At 39.0% G+C, this 24,851-nt stretch overlaps 1 protein-coding gene across 1 annotated transcript; it reads right to left on the bottom strand.

Moving 5' to 3' along the window:
• Positions 1–384: 384 nt before the first annotated feature.
• LOC111267434 (long-chain-fatty-acid--CoA ligase 1) lies at positions 385–24,343 on the bottom strand. The gene is made up of 13 exons (XM_022845681.2): positions 24,269–24,343; positions 23,995–24,120; positions 15,547–15,655; positions 11,087–11,350; positions 10,248–10,456; positions 8,160–8,360; positions 7,696–7,913; positions 3,380–3,512; positions 2,835–3,022; positions 2,563–2,665; positions 2,200–2,343; positions 1,804–1,989; positions 385–1,569 (listed from the first exon to the last, which is right to left on the bottom strand). Exons 2-13 carry the CDS (start codon positions 24,049–24,051, stop codon positions 1,414–1,416), a joined length of 1,968 nt encoding a protein of 655 aa, XP_022701416.1. The 5' UTR covers positions 24,052–24,120; positions 24,269–24,343; the 3' UTR covers positions 385–1,413.
• Positions 24,344–24,851: the final 508 nt, after the last annotated feature.

Below are 24,851 nucleotides of genomic sequence, written 5' to 3'. Positions count from 1 at the left end.
TTACTACACATTTCGATGGCATCTCTGTTTCTGTGTCTAGAGTGTTTTTTTTGTGCCCTTAATTCAGCTAAAACAAAACTATTATAGCATAGCTAAAAAAAACGTTTCTTGCAATATCGGAACCCGATGTATCCTCTTTAAGGTTATTTTTGAAGTTTTCACTAACTATTACTCTGAGAACAATTTCAATTTTATATACATATATTATATACCTTCTCAAAGGATTAGGTCACCTAGAGTTTAGTTATCACAGATAAGTTTCATTACGATTAGATTACATGGTCCGGCCATAGTTATCGTTTTAATTTGACTTGACGTTTAACTTACTTATTTAGTGCGGAAAGTGTCTTGTAAAAAGGTAACTCCTTAATGAGAGTTATTCCATTAAAACAAAAATAGCTCATACTTTATTCGTTCAATATTTGTACAAATGCGCTCCACGATGTACTGAGTGGAATGTCGATATGCATGTACAGGTGACCCTCTCATCTCATTTGCTGGCAAATGTAAAAGCTATGCAGCGCCTAAAGATGGGAACAACGCCTTGCTTAATTTCATTCTCGTTTTCGAGATGATTCAAGTGATGTTTGATTACAAAACAATTTTAGTTTAGCTCATCATGTCATGTTTTTGTCAAAGTAACGTACCAAAAGACTATAATAACACGCGTAAGGACTCATTGTGCTTTGGCCTTCCTACATATGTGTCCACGTATTCGCTTGTGTAAATATAGTTTAGCATATAATAGTGGTCAATAATAAAAATAAATAAAACTATTTCAAAACATCTTCATATACTATATAAATATATAAAATCTATTTATATTGGGTTTTTTCGATATTTTTTTTGCACACTTCGCTAGATATTCTTTGGACAAAAGAAGTTTGTGTTTATGTGAAAATGAATATCACAACTACCGCAGGTGGTTAGCTAATCCCAGTTCCAATGGAAAAAGTCGACCTGCTCAGAATTCTGCAGGCGTTCGCTCTGCCTTAGACTCATCACTTATTTATGATCTATAATATATATAACGCTCTCTACGGTAGCCAAGGCAAAATATATTGTAGTTTAGGGGAATGATTCGATCAACATGAACAGCTAGATAATTCGTTTTGTTGAGCTCTGTGCAACATCGTCGTCATCCCCTATAAAAAAAAAAACCGAACTTTTGTCAACGACAGGCTTCTGCCCCGTTTAAAATCGTTCTTTTCCTCGGTAATTCGACAGTGTCAAAACCACGATAAAAATATGAAAGGTTCGTTGTCGAGTTAAAGTTATGGATGGGACCGTAATGGCCACAATGGCTGTGAAGACGCGTTTTCAAGGACACTCGTAATCTCAAGAAAACCTAGGATGATTTTGGACTCAATTATTTAAAAAGGACATCAGATCCACAATTGCAGCGCGTGAAATTTATACATTTTTCTCAACTAGAGACCCCTCGCGATATAGTTGATCAACCTTCTCAGCGAACATATCGCGTGCCACGTTGCGCTTCACTTTGAGGGTCGAAGTTAGAAGTCCGCTCTCTACCGTAAAGGGTACTACCTCAAGACATAAATTTCGGATCTGCAATAATAATGGACAAAACGGACTCGGTTAATTGCCAAAAAGTTCTAGTCGCTACTGCAGAGTTGTCTGTGGAAAAATGCCAACAAACGGCGAGTCACTGTTTTGTCGTGCGTTTTTCACGATCGACTGAACTTTATACGCAAAGAGCCGAACAAAAGCAAAATCAATTTTACAGAAGATGATGAGATAAAGGACAAAAAAGTTGAACGCGGCTGTTCCTCTCAAATGTACCTGTTGTAGGTTGCCAAGGTCATGGGCTGTCCCGAAATTGCGCATCTCCTCGAGATAGGCTTTTCGAATTCGGATATCGGAACAAATATCACTAAGTGGTAGTTCAGACTCTCTTTCGAAACCGTGATTCTTTATCCATTGGCGGAACAGACTTTCTTCAGGAACGACGATAGCCACGCAAAATCGCTGTGAAGTTGTCGTATTAGGTAAAAAAAAATTATTATTACTCTCTTGTATATAAATATAGTCTATTCTAAATAGCAGTTCGCGTTGCTAGACATTTGGTATTTGTTGTAGCACATCCTAATAATTCATTGTCGTTAATTTACTGTATTGTAGCAACCACTTCATTATGGTGCCGCTAACAAGAAACGAGATGCAGAAAGACCATTATACCTGGTCGCCTCGGCCTTCGACGAAGATGTGCGCAATCTGATCGAGGCGTGCGTACACCGACTCCACCTTTTCGGGCGCGATGTACTCGCCCTGCGATAATTTGAAAATATCCTTCTTTCGATCGATAATTACCAATGTACCCCGCTGAAGTATGTCATAAGGGTAATGATTAAAAAACTTATCTTGTGTTAGTAGCATGATACAAAGATCCGTGCGTAAGGTAATTTAATTAACTTATAATGCCAGTTCAATAAAGCTAATTTAGAACATAAGCAAAGCGCAACGACAGAAAATCCTTTTTAGAGATAATAGAATCCCTTGAGTAGTATGTTAGTTGAAGAATAAAAACTTATGACCACTTACATCTGTCCATCTCCCGACGTCTCCAGTGACGACCCACCCATCGATAATGGTATTGTCGGTGGCTGCTTTATCCTTGTAATAACCCCTGAATACAAATGGGGACCTATAGAGAGAATCAAGCACAAACGGGAGTTTCAATTATCACTGAGATAACCATCAGAAAATGCAAGGCCCTATCCATCGCAGTAACTGCTTTACTTTGTCATTAATTTTCAATCAACCCCTGCGACTTGTTCTTAGCTTAACATAAACAGCAACTATCTACAACTCACCTAACACAGATTTCGCCTACGTTATCCTTGGCATAATAGCCTAACTCGGGAACGTCAATGAGTTTTATCTCAATTGAAGGGAAGGGTCCACCCAGATGTCCTCCGGTGGGATCGTACGGAGAAGTACCGCTCACGATTAGGGTCTCTGTACTACCGTACACTTCCGAAACATGGCAGCCAAATGCCACCTAGAAAATACGCACCCAAATCGAATCATTTATGCCAGTGTTAAGAAAACATTTTATACGCGCGAATTTTAGCTGACTCGACATAGATTATTATCTATGCAGACAAATATCTAATATGTAGGGTGCAAAAATACAATACGAATAGTCTAGCAAAGATTATAGGAAAATTACAGGATTATAGGAAAGAACACGGCCTTATTTTTCTCTCGAGTCAAGTCTCTAATAAATAGACACATATATATAGGGTGAGCCATATTTTCACAGGGTAGTATATTACACTGCCCTGTAAAAATCGAAAAGAAAATCGAGATCGGAAGTTTCGACTACCTAATATCTTTACGAGATAATAACACGAACCTTGAAGAACTCCATCACTTCCGGAGAAAGCGGTGCCGAGGACGTGATAATAGAAGCTACTCTTCCGCCCAGAATTGCGCGGATCTTCTTAAACACGAGCTTATCATAGATCGTATCATTGCGCACGATGCCTCTAAAAAATCAGAAGAAAAGAAAAACGCTCGCTCAGTTTAGCGGTACTGTTATTGCTGGGCGGAGCTATTACATTATATAGCGAGAGGAACCACATCATTTAGGATATTCATTCCATTAATTACTTTAATTTAGATGTCGATATATTGTGTGTTAACTATCCTTTTTGAAACCACTTCAGAAGAACCACTTCTTCAGTAAGAAACCGGGTGAACTCTGGATCTGTGGCTCAGATCTAGAGACCGATGACAACAGGCCATTCAATCCAATCAGGAGCACGGAATCACAAGTTTACGGCCACGCTCATGGAGCAAATAGAAAAAAAAACTCTAAGCCATCATTGCTGGTTCACTACTTAGTGTTTGTGGATATATAAGGTAGCGTTTTGCTTCGAACCAGAATCCATCGTACTGATCAAGCATGCAACAAAAACGCTAAATTTATTCAAAGCTATCTTTTAGGAGACATTTTTTGTACCAGATCTGATGACACCACACAAGCCAAAACTAGCATTTTTTCAAATAAGCGTTTCAAAAGTGTTTGTTGGCAAAGACTCGAAGGTTCATCGAATAACTTCTTTATTTTGGCTTTTAAATACTGAAGTATATTACGTGTTCAAGGTGAGTTAACAATGTAAGATAATAGAAGTCCCATCCTCTTTTTTGACCCCCGCGTCATATATACATCAACATATAATAACAAGATCGTCTGCTATGGAGTATCAAAAACCAGGCAGTGACTTCATTCATAAATTTTATAATGTTCGATGCGGCAGATTTATTCCAGTGCCTGTAATTAAATCACGTCATTAAACTAACTGAAAAATTTGACTGCACACATGTTAGCCTTTTCTTATTTCAAGGGTTATATATAGCATATATATGATTTTGACGCTGTATATATATATATATGCATCAGTTTGACAACATGTTTCTTGAAATTCGTCGGTTCCTTGTCGCTATTTATCTACTTTTGTATACCATTTAAAAAGCCCTCTCCCTTATCTTTGCCCTTTAAAAGTACGTTTTTAATTTCTTCGAGTTTAATTTCCGAGAGTAGAGGTTCCAAGTGAAAAAAAATGTCCGATACCTTCTCTATTTCATTATTCACGAAGGTCAAAAAGATATTTCTGTCACGTACGGACTGAACTGTATTAGTGATCTGCGAAGTTCAACGATTGCACTTTGACATTTGGAAATGCACCCAGATCCGATCAGCCGTCTGAAGTCGACGAAGACTTCTGAAAATACTTTTGAAAAACATGGCTAGCAAATAACTCGTGTGTAATGCCAGAGAATGAATCGCAGTCAGGATTATAACGAATTTTAGGTCTATGAGACTCTCGAAAATTCAGAGCTAGTGCGCCTCATGAACTCATTCGACGGCACGCAGAAACACAGCTGCTCATTACCTCTCAATAGGTTCCTCCACATCGCGTAACATGCAATGACAGTCATAGGTTTCCACACAGAATTTTTACCGGTAAAACAGATGGTGTCGCAGACGTCGATATAAAACAGACAAAATAATGGGTAGCTTCTTGAGATAAGGTTGAGCCGAGATTTAAGCCAAGTCTCCATTACAACAATCATGATTTGTCGTCGGTGGGATTATCAGTGTCTTATAAACTATGCTCAAGAAATATTTGAAAAGAACGAAACGATCAACAGTTTCATCGATTAAAAAAAGCTATCAACCGAAACGATCCGAGAAGTAAGGCGAAGTCATCCTTCTCTGCAACAGGACAGACCTCATATGGCAAATATTGGAACGCAGGGAAAGTCTGGGTTGGTGATCCTCTTGCACCCACTATACTCTTTATAGCCGCCTGTTCCCGATCACTAGAAAACTAGAAACTGGTCAGTAATATAATAAGATGCAAGTGAGGGGTCTCAAAACCTGGGTGACAAGTTCTTTCAACACCAGGCCTCAAAATTGTCAGCAAGAAGAAATAAATAAAATAGTTCATCGATGGAAGAACGTCATGAAAAATATATATATACTAAAATTCGAATAAGACACTGCTTTTTTGTTAGACGGAAAATGGCCCTTACTTTATAATCTAACGTGCAATTGAAATGCGTATAATTACCAAATAAATGAAGGTTGCTGTCGTTCTCTACAGTTATACTAGTAGACAAGGGTTTGCTATTGTACGAATTGTGATAGCCGTTTATGACTGAGAGCACATCTCTGGATCGGGCTTTTCTCAAAGGAGTCTATGCTCATTGCAGCACTAGCTAGTGCTTTCGGCACTAAAAAACATGTCTTGAATGGGTTTTGTTATTGTGCATTTTGCAAATTAAGTAGATAGCTCACGATGCAGAGCTAAATGTAAATCTTCAAGATAACTGAATATAGATAGCTCTTGATGTTCAAATGCCGTACTATAACCGAAGTATGCTACTGCGCTAAAAACGTGAAAAATGTTTGTTTTACTTCACACGCATACTAAAGCATTTTTGGTTGGTTACAATCTAGGACAAGTTCGAAAAAACAAGCACGGGCTGCGTAAGTGAGAGTTTGGGATGCATTTCTTTTGCGTTGATTACAAGTTTGGAGCTACAGTTTCATCACTAACGTACAGATAGGTCGTTCAACAGCTTCATTTCTTATCAAATATCAAAAGACCCAATTATCTTGTATGAATTCAAATTGTTCAGATTGATTCCTGACAGCTAGTTTAAATAACGAGGTACTATATAGTAAGTAATGTTGAATAGATGTGTTATTAAGTATCATCGTTTGTAGGACGTACTTAATAATGACGTAGTTGAAGACTAACCAATTAAGCTTCTTTAGGTAATTCTTCGTGATGACACACCACCCCTATGCATAGCAAAGGCAAAACACAGTAAGTGTTCCTAGCTAGATGAAAATAGTGTTGTTATTTGTGGACCTTGCACTTCGTATTCTATGAAGAAGAGTGCACTATGGGACCGTCACCAATGATCAATGAACTAGAGATATCCTCGATACGAAACCTTTCAAACAATGAGATGCATCTGGGCTAGGCCGCGACCTACGAGCGAGTACCGCAATCAGTATCACGAACCCTATCAACCGTCTATAGTAGTAGTCATTCTATATTATCTAGAATGTATCTTTAAAAGAACAACGAAACCCTCAGCGTCCCTGTTCAGATTGCTTAGTCGCTACCCATATGCTAATAGGTCGTATACTTCGGCAGGCGACGCAGCAACAATAAAATATATTAGAATTCCTCATCTATTACTTCGCGACTATTAAATTATTAAAACGACTATTAAAACTAGAACAGGTACTGTCAGCAGACAATACATTCAAATAAGAACTTTTTTTTTTGTAAGCGTATATTATACTTTATGAAATGTTCTGAAGTAGTTTCGGAACGTCAGTACTATTTCCATGATCAGCCGTACTATTACGAAGGTCAATGGTGAGAGACTACAATTAGTCGTATATATAGTGTTTGATGTCTGCCCGTAAAAACGCTTCTTCAAAATCCTTAGCCTATAGAACGGCTGTTGGTAGAGTTTGCTTAAAAAACTCTAGACCATTTATGACAAATGTATTCCCCTGGCTAGATGAGATGCCCCCATCTATAAACCAGCGGAACGCCGTCAACCAAAGGCGTAAAGGAGAGGAAGGATGTAATAACTGGAAAAAGTATCCAAATGAGCGTGAAGGATAAATTAGCTAGATAAATGCCTACAGATGGAGTGACAGGCAGTTTCATCCACTTAAGAAATGGTGAAACGGTCTTCCGCCTGCATCGACCCGCATCCACGGTGCAAAAAGGAGAGACAACAAAAGTAGTTATGCTAACCAAAGGCCAACCGGAAGGCTTCTTCGTTACGGCCACATCTATCAATTGCAACAGCATGGTTACGTGAGAGAAATGCCCGATCACAGGCGGAACCGGACATAACTACCAAGCAGATCTTAACAAAATCAAGTAACTGAGCGAGTAGCAGCGCAGAAAAATATTACCAGAACAGTTATGGGGAAAAAGGGAAGTGCTACCAATGTGGTCCTTATACGAGAAATAAGAACCAAGAAATTAGGGACATTTATTAGTTATGTTATATAGATCTAAATAACCGATTTGCTTCTAATTACACCGGGCACATTTGTTCTTCACATCAGCATTACACTTATGTAGCGCACGCCCAGATAACAACAATACTGGCCAACTCACAAACCTCTGTAGGAGCTTCTTCTTTTTATTGTAGCAATACGTAAATACGGCATGCTTGAGCTTGCTTCCCGCGAGTTTTTCATTGACGCCATCATAGATTTTGTTCATGATCCGCGGTACCATAGGCACATAGTGCGGCCGAATGATCTTCATGTCGTCGACCATCTTCTTGATGTCACCTCTCCAGAACATAGCTGTACCTCCTTCCGCCAATACTAATAGCTGTAACGAATTGTTGCCAAGTACAGAAAAGATATCTGATTATAATTAACACTTGCCAATGCTGTAAAAAAACAGCCTATGTCGGATAAGGCCTCTGAAAGGTATAGGCATCAATTAAAGTTTTTCTTAATGACTAAGTAATAATTGTTGGCTAATGCTAACAACGGTAACATGCAATTCTCTTCGTACAAAAAAATAGTTTTCATTAAATCAACTTCTGATAAAAGTAATCAATCTCGTACGTACCTCAAAAAGAATCTCATAAATGTGGCCTGTTGGCATGTAGCAAAATGTATATTCTCCTGCATGGGCTCGTAGGGGACCGACGGAAATGCTGACAGTGTGGTACGCCCTAAGTATGCACTCGTGAGTAACTATGGCCCCTTTAGGATTCCCCGTCGTTCCTGAGGTATAGATTAGCGTGAAAATATCGTCTGGCTCAGGCGGCTACAATAGACATATAAGCAAGCATTATTGCTTAGGATTTATTACTTTTTGTCAGCATAACACATGCGGATTGGCAACCTAATGCAATGATAATCGATCCAAATGTTCTAAATTTTATTTAAGGCCTGGGAAATTGGCATGTGCAAGTATCATGTCGCCTGGACCTATCTAGTGGGTCGAAATCTTTGATAATTTCATTTAGTAAATACTTACATCATGTCCTTGGATATCTACAACTGACTATTAGCTGAGTGAATGCTTCTACAGAACAATGAGTTCAGATGTATTATTAGTGTTGAAAACTAATCCTGAGTAATTAGGCTTCTTTTTTAAAGGCAAAGGCGCTGAAATAGAACAAAGCTGAGGAGGTCACTGGAACATTCAACCACGTAAGCATTACGGCAATAACAAGGAGCAATAAACTAAGCAGATACTATAATTGGATAATATAATAACTGTAATAGTATCACTAACAAGCACAGAATAGCTTGACCGGATCACGGAAATAGAATGATCGGAGTTGCTAGGGGGGTTGGTACTGCGCAGAACTTTCGAAAAACATAAATCAAATAATTGAAGAAATGCCACCGAATTCTATTTCCTACAGTGCGTTAGACCAAAATAAAAAGTGAATCAAATGTATTTATATTAAAACCGCCTGATTACCGGGTGTAACATAGATGTATAGGATTAGCAATGCTTTATAAAACCACAGATTCGTCAGTTTGTTGTTATTATTATATGTTCACGCTCACGCATGATATTGGTCAAATAACGCTTTCAGCGTGTTTAAGGACAATTTCACCTAAGGCTAACATTTTTAAAAGGACGCTAAGTTGATGATGTTGTGCTTGTAGCAGGTTGTTAGTGCTTAGTAGATAACGTATTTGCCTACTAATTTTCGGGACACATTGTGATCTAAATTCGAGCCTATCGATAGGCAGACTTCATTTCGTGCTAGAAGCCAGCTATCTGATAGAATACTTAAATATTAATTGTTTCTTTACAAGCTATTGTAAAAATTGACAATACGTTTTGTATTCTAGATTGACGACATAATGCTGAATTACCACAATTGCTTTTCAGGAAAACCTGAATGGCCTCCTGTAGATAGTGCAGTTCTTTATTATACGGAACGTGCTTGATAAAAGTCTACCGTCTTCATAAGTCTAGAATCAACCCCCTGTTGGTCGCCATCCATCATTCTTCAACAGTCTGACACCATTTATCTATATACCATATATTAAAGGCAGTAATATATCGAAGGATTTGTTACCAAACACAATTGTATAGCCACAATTTTGAGGACTTAACAAACCGTTTCACCTGTAAGTTGTAACCCGGAGTTTACCAAAATGTATAATAATAAACAATTATGAAAAGCTGGAATACACGGGTTCCATTTTTTTGACATTATTAGTAGTCTATATTTAGTCTACGTATCAACTATAGTCAGACGTATCTTGGTTGAATATATTTCCAGTCTTTCAATAGTGTCTACCATCAGCATTTTTACGATTCGTTGCAACTAGGTGCAGTCAAGATCAGCTGGCAATACAAAGTGGCCACTATGTAAACAGTTGAGTAAAATTCATTTAAGGCTAACCAAGTAAGCTTTGTTATTTTATTGTTTATCGCGTACATACAACGACATGCTTAGATACTGTGTATACTAAAGGAAAGGGAACATTAGAGAAGTTGAATGTTGATATCACTATACTTGTTAGAGCTTTGTGAGCTCACCTAGGCCGTACTGTCAGTTTTTGTTTTACATACAGAACATACAGACGTGTTCTATAATCTTCAGAAATATGAAGTCCATACAGACCACATATTTTAGGTACTGATCATAACTAGATAGAGTCTGTTGTCCCACCTAGCACTTACAGCAAGTGGATGATTCTTTTGGGCCCCAAGCTTCATAAAATCGTCCATGCCGAGCAGTTGAATACCCTTGCTTTGTGCCTCATTTCGAAGGTCTCGACTCGGCGGACCGCGGCCTACTACAAGCGTCCTTAGAAACGGCATCTCTGTGGCACTGTTTATAATTAGACGAGACTTTGCTTCGTTATCACATAGATAGATCTTTGGTTTACCTGCATTCAAGCACATTACAGGGAAGACATTAAATAACCATTTACAAATCATAAATGCGTTAATAGTTGACTCAGAGAATAACTCACAGCTCATAGGCTTTTTATGTTACGTAATAGAACTCAAAATAGAAAGACGCCGCGATACACTGTTGCTTGCTTACTTCTTAGCCAGCCTTTCAAATCATATATAACCTACTGTCATTGAACACATGTCATTATTATTTGTCCTCCTTCTCAAGTCAATTGGAAATGTTTCCACGGGCTGTAAAGAATGAATCTTTCGAGAACAATTGTCTTCGATGTTCCACGGGTGGAGAAATAATGGTTACGCAGATGAAACCAAGTACTGACATGTCTCATATACAAAGACACAAGTCAAAGCAATTTTAGCTCGATTCATCTAAAGTTTTGTTCAACAGTGGAATATCCTTTGTTTTTTTTCTTTTTTACTTTCAATTGGATGCATTATAAAATAGCCCGAAGTATTGACTATACGGCTTAGTGGAAAAATTATGCAAATAAATACGGTCACAATAAGCCAAGCTGTCGAAAGGGTATTAAGTGTTGAAAAAAACCCCGACAAATTACTAGTATATGTCGAAGTCTCTATTCTGTCTAAATGATACAAACCTTGTTTGAGTACGTATTTAACGGCGTGTGCGTCAAGATTCGGGTAGAGTGGTTGAAGTACCATGTTCAGAGATGTAGTGCCGTACATCACTTCGAGGAATTCCTTGGAGTTGATCCAGCTTACGGCAGCGAAATCCTTTGGCCCAATACCTAGCTCCCGAAAGGCCATGCTAATGTGTTTGGATTCGGCGAAAAATTGATCATACGATAGGAACTGTAATTTCTCCGTCACAGGGTCAATCCATCCACAGATGTTATTCGATACTAAAAAAGTTATAAAATGATAACAGGTAAAATTGTTTTCCCATTAGATACGATCGATCGGCTTGTTTTTGACGGTATAGGTCAATTTCCAATTTATACTTGCAAAATCAAGTGGGTATCAGAATTTCAAGGTATTATTGTCAACAGTAAAGGTTCTATCGAGTGTTTTATAAACATATTAGGCTTCCACTGCAATGCAGGAGTCTTGTCAACTATCAGAATGTTTTTTATTCGCTAAAGCAGGAACGTCTGAGTGCTACCAAATAAGATCGCGCATAATGCTATAGCTCATAAATTTCGTTACTTTGTTAGGCAAACCGTTTGGTTCAATCAGTCGTCATCGTCCCAAGGCGCAGAAGGCATAACTATTTTTGATTCGTTTGTCAAAGACGAAGCTATATGCTCCGAAAAGCAGACGTTATAGGGTGCGGCCTTCGAATTCGCACAAACTTTGGCGGGATGCTTACTGTACTGGATGCCCGTATCCGTTATTTTTGATACTTAAGAAAAAGTGCTAAAAAAATGCTGCGTCGTTTGCGGAATTTAAGATAAAATAGGCTAGTATTTAAAGCCTTCACTCGGGACGAACCCCCCAATGAGGTTCGGTTCGCAGACAATTTTTCTTCATGTTGCGCTAAATCACCATTCTACGGCATCGCAAACGCGTAGGCAACTGCGGAAGAAGCAAATTTCATCTGCTATCCAAAAATACATTTTCGTTAATCCTTGCGTCAGAGGAAAATCTTAACGTGAGCGGACAGAGCATATCGCGGATTGTCTATGAAGGCTCTAATTGCACGTATTGTTCTGTTAATGAAAAATGCGCTCAGAGCCCATTAGAAATAAGAGACTAGATCTGTGCTATTTGCTTTTCTCTCTTTTTTAACAATGAAGCAGCAAACTACGTTTGGCTTTTAGCTGCAGAAAAAATATTTATCATCGATGCAAAACTCGACCGCAAAAGTGATCGACGGCTAATTCACGATCCAGAAAATGCGCCTTTTATTAATATAATCAAGACTAATGTTTTCGTGTAGAGTGTCAAGCGAAAAAACCACGCCATGCTACCGCATTGTTTGCAAACAAAGGCAAACGCAGTAGAAGAAAGTGTTATCTACATGATTGTACTACGGTCCAGTCGTTGATAGCTAAAGTATCTAAAAGAGAAGTGTGCGTAAAACGATTCGCCGGTTCACACTAGTTGATTAGTGCGGAGCTGGCAGCTTGACAATGCAAGCATTTTTCGAAATACCGCCCATCGAAGAACTCAGATTTGAATCTGTATGATGCGATTTAGAAATCCCGACGTGACCATATCAGACTGCTCATTCATGCCATTAGGGAGGCGCTCATACACTTTCAAAGATAATATCTGAAACTAGTCTATAAGCGGTTTAGGCACCCAACTGATCATGTAATCGGGGTATATGGTGATCATTTAAATAATTACAACTGTTAGAAACGACACTTCTAGCACACGCAAAACTGCTTGGCGAATTATCCGCCTTCGTAAGACGCAGCCTTAAAAATAACCTGTAGATAGAATTTTTTGTGATGATGGCAGTGATGGTGGATCACCGAGAGCCCTTGACTGTCACCCTTGCATTTGTCCCACCGTACTCTTGGAGTGTGGGTCGAGCATCGTCGTGCAACGCAAGGCTTCTGTTCACTAATTCTGGCTGCTTAATTCGGAGTTTTTTTTGTCATCTCATTTAATTGTATATAGTATAGTTCAGCCATAATCTACGATTCAGAACTCTTGGAGTAGTAGTAGGTGTATTAAACAGCCAAATAGGGTAATATCCCGCCGATTCATTTACACCCACGTCTCAATGTGATTGCTTGCCATTAGAGTAATTTTCATCACAGGTCAAAATTCAATGCAAGGATATGTCACTGTTGTAGTATTAAAGCAACAAGATGCAAGCGCCTCGACATATCTGTTCTCGGTTCTCGCTCAAATCACGCGACACTTCTTCGACTGAGGTGAGCATGTACTTTAATGAGGTATTTTCACGTACGTCAAGCCCAAGTGCTAACGTCCGTGCACTCTGAACTGGGTCGCGTCTCACCACAGCCCTCAAGTTTTCCTCATTTACCTTCTCAGGGTGATTCGCCTTCAAGTCCAAAATGTTCTTTGCTGAATTTTTTCGACAAACTGTTCTCGGTATTTCTCGTAGCAGTACATTCACCGAATAGAAAATTTAAATGGCAAGCAGTCCCCGCCGGCGGAGTTCCAAGATGGGACTCAGATACTCAGCAGTCGAATTTCTAGTTTTTCATGGCTCACTACAACTTGTTTACAAAAATCTAGTGACGATATTCGAGCGATCTTAGAACAAACACGTAAAGAATTACGATATCGCCAAGGAACTAAACATTCCCCATCAAAGAATTTTAGGTCAACCGGAGAAAACTGGCAATAAAAAAAGGGCCCGATGTTTGGCTGCCAGATGAGTGAACACAAACTAATCTATTCGATTGTATTTTTACTTAAGAAATTCTGCAGACACGTAACGATATCAAATTATTTCTCAAGCGATTGATCATGGCGTATCAAAAGTGGATCATATATGGCAGTAACACGCATATAATGAAATGTTCCTCACGATTTGTGGCGAAACCCAGACCGACATTAAAAAAGGTGATGCTTTGTTTGGTGGATTGGAAAGGATTCGTGCACTACAAGCTTTTGCTACCCCGCAATACTATTGATTTCGATGCTTACTATCAGCAACTTATTAGATTAAAACAAGCCACTGAAAAAAGTCGACCGGAAGTAATGAATAGGAGGGGCGTCATCTTATACCATAATGATGTTAGATTACATACATATTTAGCTAGTAGGCAAAAATTGAGAAAATTCAGATGAAAAATTCGAAAGCATTCGCCACGTTAGACAACCGTCTGTCTCGGTCTTTGCAGAACTCCCTTAATGATGGTAATTTAATTTCAGTGGAGGATTGCTTATAGTTTTTTACTTAAACCAGCGAAGTTTGACTTATCGTGGCACCAGAAAAAAGACAGAGTTCATCAATTAAAGCAACGCGTATTTAGTTTAGCGATATTACATGAAAATTCAGAAAATACTTGCTTTAACATAGCTTAAAAGTCAATACTTTTTCGGCTACCCAGTATATATCAGGTCGGACGGGGTAGGTCCTTACAAGATCAAATAGGCGTCTTCAGTTAGAAAAAAATGGGGTCCTTATGGACCCCATTTTTTTCTAACTGGACAAAGAACTGACACACAAAATTAAGGTGCGTCGGTTTCCAGTGTTATCCTAATTTTTTTTATTGTTTAATAGAAGTCAATCTCTCTAAGCTGAAAGCTTATTTTCAATGCTGAGCCTTCAGCTAAGAGAAGATCCTTCCAAAAATCCTACTTTTGCGTCCTTCTCTGCTAACATTTTTGATGTGGATAAACTCAAAGGCAACCCTAAATCACTAAAATAAAAGTTTTCTACTACGGCGGATTCGCCTACGTCATCCGGGTTCAATGCAATCAACGTTCTATATAGCTAGATGACGAATAAAACTAATAAAGATGTAAAGAGTATTGGCTAGTTAGTTTTTAGGTTTTTAGTGGATGGAGTGGCATAACAAGTACGAATAGCAAAGATGAACCGATCTGGCTGATATTGATAGTAATCAAGTAGCCCATTTTGTGATGGGAATGAACTTTAACCACAGCGTAATAGTCGGCAGCGTAGAAAATCCACGTAAAAGAAACATTATCGGTCATGAAAATACCTAGATAATAGACCATATGCAAGTATCACTTTCCACAACGTGATATCAGACAAGATAGCTGTTGTTAAGATAAGCATCAATGCTATATAGGCTTGTCCTATAGTTTTACAAATTTGGCGCTTTTTTTTCTTAAATTTGAACGTTATTAACACGATTATCAATTTTGCAATACGAATTAAATTCAGTTACCATGCAAACGGACCCAAACTATGAAAAGAGCTTACTATTAATACCGCACGTAATGTCACAATGTGTCAATGCCCTGCGTGTAGTGAACAGGGTGTCGAGATCAAGCTGGCAAATTTTGATTGCTTGCTTGGCTGTGCGCCCAACCTGGTACCTTGTGTAGTCCGAATCAAATTTTTTATCCCGCGAGAAGATTAATTTTTATTTTGCAAAAGCAACATTTGAACATGTTAGATCCCACAGCTCTGCCCACGAACCTGTGTTTTTTAAAGCGGCATTCTTGAGTCCTTCATATACCGTGCGGGGGTACTGCAACTCTTTGTCTGCTTCGACGTTTAGTGGACACACTCGGATACGGTCGTTTCCCTGAAACAGTACATTACAATATCAATAATAAGTCGCAATTTATCTATTCCTCTAAATTATTTCGGGAAAAAGTTATGATTTTTACTCAATTCTCCGTTAAAGTGTTTACAATACCAAAATACATGAATGTAGGAAAAGTACTGATAACATTTGATTATATTTGATTTATAGGTCCGATGTAACTAATTAACGCTGGCTGGATCTGTACGGCACTTCTTCGATACTAAATATTATATTTTGTTATGTACTTTTGACGACGACTGTCAGTAAACTGCGCTCTCGGAAGTAAGCATATAACTCCGAAATTTACTTTAAATGTCTGCTACTCGATAAATAGGTAAAAAAAAATATTCAGGGATTTTAGAGGCCATGGAGGATAAAAAATGATTGCCGTGCTTTCACGATATTTGAGTGGTAAGATATTTCCTTTTAACCTGAAACCTGAAGTTCTATTTAAATATGTGTTAGAATTAATTACTTTTACGTGCGTAGGTTGCGTTCTGTCAACCTGCAGCTGGCTCATCAATGACGCGGTTTACGACGGTGTGGACCTTCATAAAGGAAAAGAGTTAAAAGCTGAAAACTTATTTGAAATACTGTGCACGAAGATACTATACATCTCTGGCACAATACCAGTGAACCGAACTCCCATATTTAAAGAAGACAAGTATTATCTGCGGTCACACAATATAACGACTATTTGAACTATCTCCTAGTTTGAGCAATTACAGAAATGTTCATATATGATAATTAGTAAAAATGATTATTATATTCAAGACGATAGACCGCCAATTGATGGTCTTTAGCTGTAGTGATTAGGGAAGGTCTATAGGCCAAAAGTAACCGTTTCATACAAGGTTAGATGATATGCTTGTGTCGCTGTGGTAGCATAGGGAACAGAGATAAAGGCCAATGGAGACCCTTGGCGAGTATCTTACTAGGCCATCCAGTCATTGGGAATAGCCGCTAACCAGACCGATTGAGACGAAGCTTTATTTCGCACATAACGTAGAGATGCGTCATTGCGGTCGACCGCTTCAATGGTACTTACAAGATTGGAGATGTAAATTGTTTCCACGATTCAGTAAAAACTTCTTTGGGAGGGCTTTTGGTTGAATTTTTTTAGCAGAGCTGTACATTTACCTGAACTGACAGTTGAAAGCAGTTCTTAGCAGTAAGTCCTAATCTATAACCCAGGTGCTTGACCTTAGACTCTCCTCGAAAGTAATTACAAAGCATACATAAAGCATACAATAGATGGGTTCTATTGATGGCTTACTGGACGCAATTATCCTAGGGGTTAGTTAGGTCAATTTCTAGGATGGTGCATTCTGAAAATGCTAACCTGTGAAAGAGGACTTGCCCGATTGATCCAGTATAATTCCAGATTGATCCAGTATGTTTATTCAATATGTAAACACTGTATAAATAATTATTGAGCCCCAATAGATACTTCGTTGCACAGTAATATTCTATACCTAGTCGTCAATGTTGTTAGGCGAAAGCTTTAAAAAAATGCTCGTTTGATAATTTTTTCTAAAATTGCACCACTTTTTTCGACTGTTTGAGTGGCAAAGGCCGCTACGGACGTTGTATTTGCGCGGCTGTACGTTTTTTCCTAATAATTGTGATCGACTATGTATAGAGTCCTATGACTATGTATAGAGATATGTATGTGAGAGAGAGATGGTGGTCCAGCCTGCTACGCTATCAGCATACGTTGCTGATCGGTTAGACGACAGACAAACAGGTTCACCAACATGAATTATGTTGGTTGACACCAAGTAGAAAGCATCGTATCTTGTTCGGGAAAATCGCAAAAAAAAAGAACGCCACTCGAGCCCGCTAAAGACGATGTGAACACCAATAGCACTAAAAGTAGCAATCATAATAATAGTAACTGGTGAAGCGTAGTTCTATCCAACAGCATTACCATAGGCATCAACAGGTAGTGTCTACGAATAAATGCAAAGCAGCTGCACACTACAGCGACGGTGACATTGTCACGCCGATGACCATGCAACGGAAGGACAAGGGTCAATAAACGAAAATTGCAGCTTTCGTTGCTCTACTCGTCGTAAATCTACACCCCCGACGCCCCCTGCGCCTCGCCCCGTGTGCTTACCCTCTTTCTTGCCACTTTCACTCGCTGGTGCGACAATTCATTGCATCAAACGATACATCCAGGTACTAAATATCGATTTTCGCTGTAATGAGATTTGAAATCTCTTTTCGACACTATATTGACAATTCGACAAAATCGTAATTTGTTCTTTTATAGCTACAATTTTGTTCACTTAGATAAAAATTAGTTGAGTGGAGTATAGAAGCCCCACAGAACATGTGTAGTAATAACGCCATCTCCCACGGCTGCTACAGAAGTAATCTATAAAAGCAAAGCGGTGTTTTACGACTTAGTCGTGTATATATATATATATAGCTTCCAAGGTGGTGTAAAAGTTTTTCAGCTAAAAAAACACTAACCTAAGAAAATGGACATTCATAATGTATAAATAGTAAACGTAAGGTCTTTAGTGCACTGAGTGATACATGCAGAGGAGAACTAAGTTGAGACAGCTGTCCGGGTGTATGTTATACGGGTGTTTGTGTGTGTGTGTGTGTGTGCGTGTGTATGTTTTTAACATTGCTAAAACAAAACGATGCTATGTTCTACGGAGCTGATCTCTTCCTCCCTTTCACTCTGTTTTTTTCCAATAGTCAATTCATCTAAAGCATGCGCACAGACGGAATACCGGCCACGTAACGGCCAAAAAAGCATTGCAGTCGTCGCATGCAAGGCGTAAGGGAGCGGACAGTGAGTCCTGTAGAAATGAGAGAGTCATAAACCCTGGAAGCTGCTAAAACATACAGTCAGACTGTCTGTTGCTGTTTTGGATGCAGTTAAGCTATGTTCATAGCACGAACGTTTAGTAAATGTTTATATGTAATAGCTTGGCGTTGAAAGGCGGCTCCCTTAACTGCACATGGTTTTTTTTAAACCCATGAAGTTGCCTGGCACACCGATGCATTTTCATTGGTTGCGAACCGCCAGCACATAAGACAACGGCTTCGCGAAACCAGCAAACTCTATAAATTTAGTTTAAACATAAAGTAAACATGCTTTTAGCAAATACTGATATTTAAGACATTATGGAGCGCTGCAGATGTTTTCAAGAGGAAGACGGAATGACAGACGGCATACATTCGGTAAAAATGAGTGTAAGACGCTACCTTAGTGCAGGCAGTGCATCTTGTATTGAGCAAGAATAGTCTATATCTAAATCGTAAGTAGTATGTGAAGGTTTGAGTCTTGTTCGCCCAAGGACCTTACCGTAAAATTCAACAACGAGATTATATCGTCGTACTATTGCGCGTATCATTACCGTACCACCTGCTTGATGGTGGTACGGTAATGACATTACATCTATAAGCTTGACTGTAGGCAGAAAACATTTATTAGAAGAATGACTGTGTTTCTGCTTCTTTCCTATGTTTTAGCTTGAAAGTTTCCTGACGCAGAGTTACGTATGCTTTTGTGAAACCAAAAATACTTTATGCCAAGCACTTTTTAGCGTGAATCGTAGTGACTTGCTAGCTGTGTTTAACTAACGCTCAATATAGTAAAGATTCTATATAATCCATCCAAAATTGATTATAGATCTACTGCTTTGTGCTTTAGCTAGGAAATTTTCTTTAACACTAGTGATGACATAATTAACATGTTTAAAAAGCCTGTTGACTGCTGTTTATTCTCAATAAACCAGGTCAGGTTTAAGGTGAACTCTGATTCGTTTAGTCCAAGGCTTATCTAGATGATCTTATCAACTCTGTTTTGTATCGCCTCCTACTATGTCGCCAACACTTTACAGGGCCCCGTTAGGGCTTAGGATTCGGACGGAATTTAAGCTTGGCTTCTGTGACTTGTATTCGCTCTTCTGATATGCTAACTTTCAAATAACAGTCGAGTCGCTCTCATCTCTGTCATTGTCGTATTCCGAGTGCTACTGCATTCTCACCCTGCATTGATAAAGTGAGTTGTTTGGCCGACCACTTTGTATCATCCTACCGTCTGCCGATTGTCTTAGTATCATCAGTTGATACCAGCAACCCCCGCAGTCGTCAACAGTTTTAGCTATTGGACACATCCGTTGATCTCTGAACTTCATATATTTAGGCTACTATCCTAGCTTAAAGCAAAGTTTACACCCGATAATAATCCGCCCATACTTTTTAAGAATAATACTTTTTTTTTTTTTTTTTTTTTGGTAAACTCTTGTGCGTCATTTCCATCAAAGCTTGTTATAACAGTGTTGTTTCTGACCTTTTTTGTCACATTCGTATTCGGAAAAGGTTGTAAAACAGATATAGAGAATTATCGGCCATTTTTTACTTCTCAAATGCTTGTCACGTTGAAAAAAATGGTACGTTACATATTGGTTTTTCGTCTGAAAAATGAATTCTTTCATTTCACTCAGCATGACTTTATCGCTTGTCATTCTACCTGCACGCTATTCTTAGAAATGGCTGAGGATTGTCAGATTATACTACTCCGTCCGTTATGATCTAAGTAGTGTTACAGAACGGATCATAGGATCCTATCTAGGAGATCCTGTATGCACTTTATGTTAGCTTTCACCCTACCTAATTATAAGGTAATTTCGTGTGAAGGTCAAAAATGTTTCGAGTCCTCCGCTGCGTCGTTTCATGTCCTTAAGAAAATGATACTACGCTTTGATTACATACAGTTTTTGCGTCTGATATAAATAAATATATTTGCCCTGAAGTTAAAAAATTAGAATATGCAGCCCATTTTAAAATTTACCATCCTTTCACTCTCAGAGGTACACACATCACCCTTCCTTCAAAGTGCAATTAATGATTTAGTACGCTGGCACGCGGAAAACGGTGTGCAGTTCTCCATTCAGAAGTGTGTATTGATGGAAAACGGAGCGCTTGACCTTGACACTTGAATTTAGGATTTCTGTCTTGTCCACTATATCTATCAGTTTATACAGAGATGTGCTGAAGTGATTTTCCAAAGCGTTAGATTGGAAATAATTGTTGAGACATTACCAAATCGTTTTGCTCCATAATTCTCTGTCTATGATCGTTATTTGAAGAGCAAAGTGCTCCCGCCTTCTTACTTCCCGAACCTCAGCTGAGAAATTATTACGCTGAAGCTAGACCTAATAATCTTTGTAGCTTAGCTTAACTTGATTCGAGTACCAGCAATGTGGCGGTGTCAAAGAGCGCTCGCCAATTGAGCTATGGTTTTCAGAAACGCAATAAATTATTAAATTAAGAGAGAACTTTACTTAGAATGTTACGGGCATGGTATTGACCAACTTAATGAGAGATTACGGAAATATGGGAAAGTGCAAAGGGTCTTGTAGAAAATCAAGCTACGGATCGGCCCTAAGCGCTTGAGCTTTTCAACGAAGCCGTCTGAGTGGCTCGCCCTAAACCCCAGCGCTTTATTTAGACTTCAAATGATTAGCTTCTAATAGGCGGACATCCGTATTCTTAACGAATTTGCAAAGAGACGATACGAAGTGGCATTAATTGTGGACGCGTGCCAAGTTCATACTTCAAATAGGAAGTAGCTAGATCTATGCCGACCCAAAAATCAGCGTTTAAATCTCTAAAGGTTTTGTCCAATATTCTAGCATGTTCTCCTTATAGCCACGGTTAAATTGATAAATCGTGCGCATATGATCAGTGATGACGTTGTTCATCACCTTTATATCCCCTAAACATCTGGTAAAGCGAACATGTTGGCCAATAGGCTTTCGCATATGCCGATGGCAGGAAGCATTTATCAGATACTTGATTGATCGTTGAATGTCGATATATGCTCAGTCTTCAAGTAAGTTTCCGTAATCCCATAAAATGTTTCCTTTTTATTTAGTATTCTTGTAGATCTGGCGAGTAAAAAACAGAGCTAGCTTGTGAATTATCCAAATGATTTAAAACATGATAAATAATGAAAACGATAATCTACTGGTAGCAATCATAGGATATATGTTAGAGATACAAAGCTCATTAAGTTATATCTGACGTACTTTAGCTTAGTACACGTTATTCTCGATCGTTTCATAAATTGTTTTTCACCTGATATTTATAATCAATTTTTTTTTTCAGTTTTGCAGCTAGCTTGGACTTAAACTCTCCTTAACTCCTTTAAACAACACTTGTGTATAACAGATAGCATATGCAATTGTAGATATGACTGAAAACGTTTTGATTTTAGACTGGTATTAATGAAATGAAGCGCTCTACGCGCTATGGTCATTTCACGTACAAAAAAACAGCTTAATGCATAAATACACGTTCGCGTGCGACTATAACATTGACGTTTTAAATTAATGTACTTAGGTCGTTAAACATTATTTCAGATGGCTGGCTTTCCGTGTCTGTGCCATGAATCAAACCTAAACCATCACGTGTCTTTAGGTCTAGCACACAAATACGTTAACCAGCGCGTTCTCACAAAAAATTTCAAAACAGACAATATTAAAACGACGGAGCATGAGGTGAACTTTTAGACAAGTATCTAAGTGTTTTTTTGGTGTTACAGGACAAATATTGTCATGGCGAAGCATCGATAGGACAGTCTGGGTAAATTTTCGAAAATGAAATGCAGTAAAAACTCGAGTTTCGGCTAACTAGTTAAGTTCGAAACTTTTTATAGCATAGAGATTATTGGACGAAAATCAACAGCCTAATTGGTAAGGACGCCTTTTTTTAAATCGGATATTTTATCACAACATAACATCTAACCTCTTTAAAGAGTGCGTTACTGTTTGGCAAGAGGCCGCTACAAGTCCCCTCGCTGGGTCTCCATTAAGTTCCTGTCAAACGAGATAATGTGCTTCGTTATCGATTATGTTACAACCGATGTATCACGTGGCCATTCTTTACGGCCCAAAGATGCTTACGTCGCCCTGGTTCCGGTGGTGTGGAGTATAAAGGAGCCTCCTTTTATACACTTGAATCAAAGCACGCCAGAAAATGTTTATAGATCAGAGATTTACTCGTGAGTTTTCATAGCATCAATCCAATCTGGAATGAGATTTATTTCGATCGTATCATTCTACATAATATGTAGAAATTCAACTAAGATAACGTTCTATACGTTTCTCTTTATTTGAAGTAATAGATTTCTGCGGCGACTCTGATCGCTTTTTTTCTGTTTTTTGGAATGTAATATAAACACAAAAGTTTGTTTACCGCTCTCTCGTTTTTGCTATCTCAGAAAGAAAGTTGTCTGTGTATTTCGGCTAGTCTCCAACCAAAACTTGTTAGTGTGAGTTTCGCCGGCCTACCTCATAGCTGCCTAAATGACTATAATATTCTCTTCTCGATTACTAATACATAAAGACAGACTGACAAACACGCATTCGCATATTGACGTCACACGCTGTTAGGCGGACGTAGTGATGAAGAAAGGGAAGCAAAAAACGCGCGACAAAAGGATTTACTGCTGCTGCTGCTGCCCTTAGTACCATCCCTATAGTGAAAATCTGCAGGTGACATTGCAGCTTGCTGTTGGTCTGAGGTGCGCGGTATAGCAGCGTCGTTATTGCGTAAACGAGATCTGTTTTTTTCTGATGGGAGACCTTCCTCCAATAATGTGCTCTATTTTCCTCGTAAGCAATACCCAATCAAGAGCCCAAAGAATGACGTAGATAGTCCATGAAGAAGATAGACTAGACAGTTAGTGGAAGAAGGACGTCGAGCTCCTCGGAGCAAACGATTCGACTAGTGACCTTGTGAAATGAAAGAAGAGAACGTTCTTAAATGAAGTCTTGCTGTTGCGAACTCGATGTTGTCGTTAGTCAACTGATATTGAATATAGCCAATAGATCAAACGGTCTCCCTCATTATTAATATTATGCTTTTATCGTATATAATAATATTATTTTATTAACTTGTCTCTTTCGATTTCACTTATTTAATCACACGAAAGGGTCTATTTAACAAAGTTAGTTAATGTTTGCCATCTAATTGCCATAGCGGAGCAGCGATTAAATAAGTCAGCTACAGCTATGAACCGTACAGGATACAAACAAGCATAAATTAACAAAGGCATATAGATTTCAATTAAATATTATTAACGCATATGCCACTGACTAATACGCTGCTATTAATCATATTTGGTATGATATCTATTTTTTACTTCACACGGTATAAGGCGTTTATATGAGAATTCCCAGCATCGACTTCTTACACGTAGTTCCCATTGTAAAAAGGCGCCAATCATCTGGATTTGTTCAAAAACAAATTAGATGGAAGGCACAGAACACAGTTACCATATTCAACTTGATAAGTAGACTTACAGTTGTAATGCGGGTCATGTTGTTCATGAATCTCGAACTGCGGAGCATTTTCTCCATCTCTTCATGTGTCACTCGTTTACCAGTCGCCTTCCACGTCAGAGATCGGACCTGTCGGGCCGGATTGCTCTGGAAAACCCGCGCCAGATGAGTCCCGCTGAAGCTCACGCGCGAAAGCATGCTGACGAAATTCAGTATTTCCACTGCCAGAACTCCGCCGGGATTAAAATATTAATCTAGTTACAAACAAATGAATGAATAAAAACGCCGAACGCACCGCTACCGGCTGCAATAACGACCGCCTGTCGTCAGCTTGGTTAAAAGCACGCGGCTCATTCACACTTGCATGCCCCGAACGGTCAGTCAGCTGTAGTCATTGTCACGCACAAATATGAACCCACACATTCACTCACTTCGTATAAAGCGATTCCAATGAAAGCTCGATTTCGAAGCCACGCGATATTGTGATGACCACTTGATTAGCAGAAGTCGCTGCCGAGTATTTATCTTTGGAAAGTGAACACGGTCTGCCGTTTTTGTTTCTCACACACGTATACATACACACACACACACGCACGCACATGCAAAAGCAAACACATACACGCACACGAAGCGGCGGCGGCGGCAGTTACTGCTGGGGGTAAAAATAGTAATAATAGAAGTTACGCCGGAGCAACTGTAGCAATAAACACACCCTGAATGCTGGAAGAAGCCGGCCCGCCGGCCGGCAAACCACTCGGCAGAGGTCTATAGATGCCTAGTCTTTACGGACGGACTCTGTCTTCCATTAGGACAACGGGCGGAATGACTACTAAACGTATTTCCCTGTCACTACGAGAACAAAAAGAACGGCCCAACGG

The sequence above is a fragment of the Varroa jacobsoni genome, unplaced genomic scaffold (assembly GCF_002532875.2).
Source record: "Varroa jacobsoni isolate VJ856 unplaced genomic scaffold, vjacob_1.0 scaffold_1187, whole genome shotgun sequence".
NCBI lineage: Eukaryota > Metazoa > Arthropoda > Arachnida > Mesostigmata > Varroidae > Varroa > Varroa jacobsoni.
The sequence above is the reverse complement of the archived record's forward strand: the minus strand, read 5'-3'. Positions and strand labels throughout refer to the sequence as shown.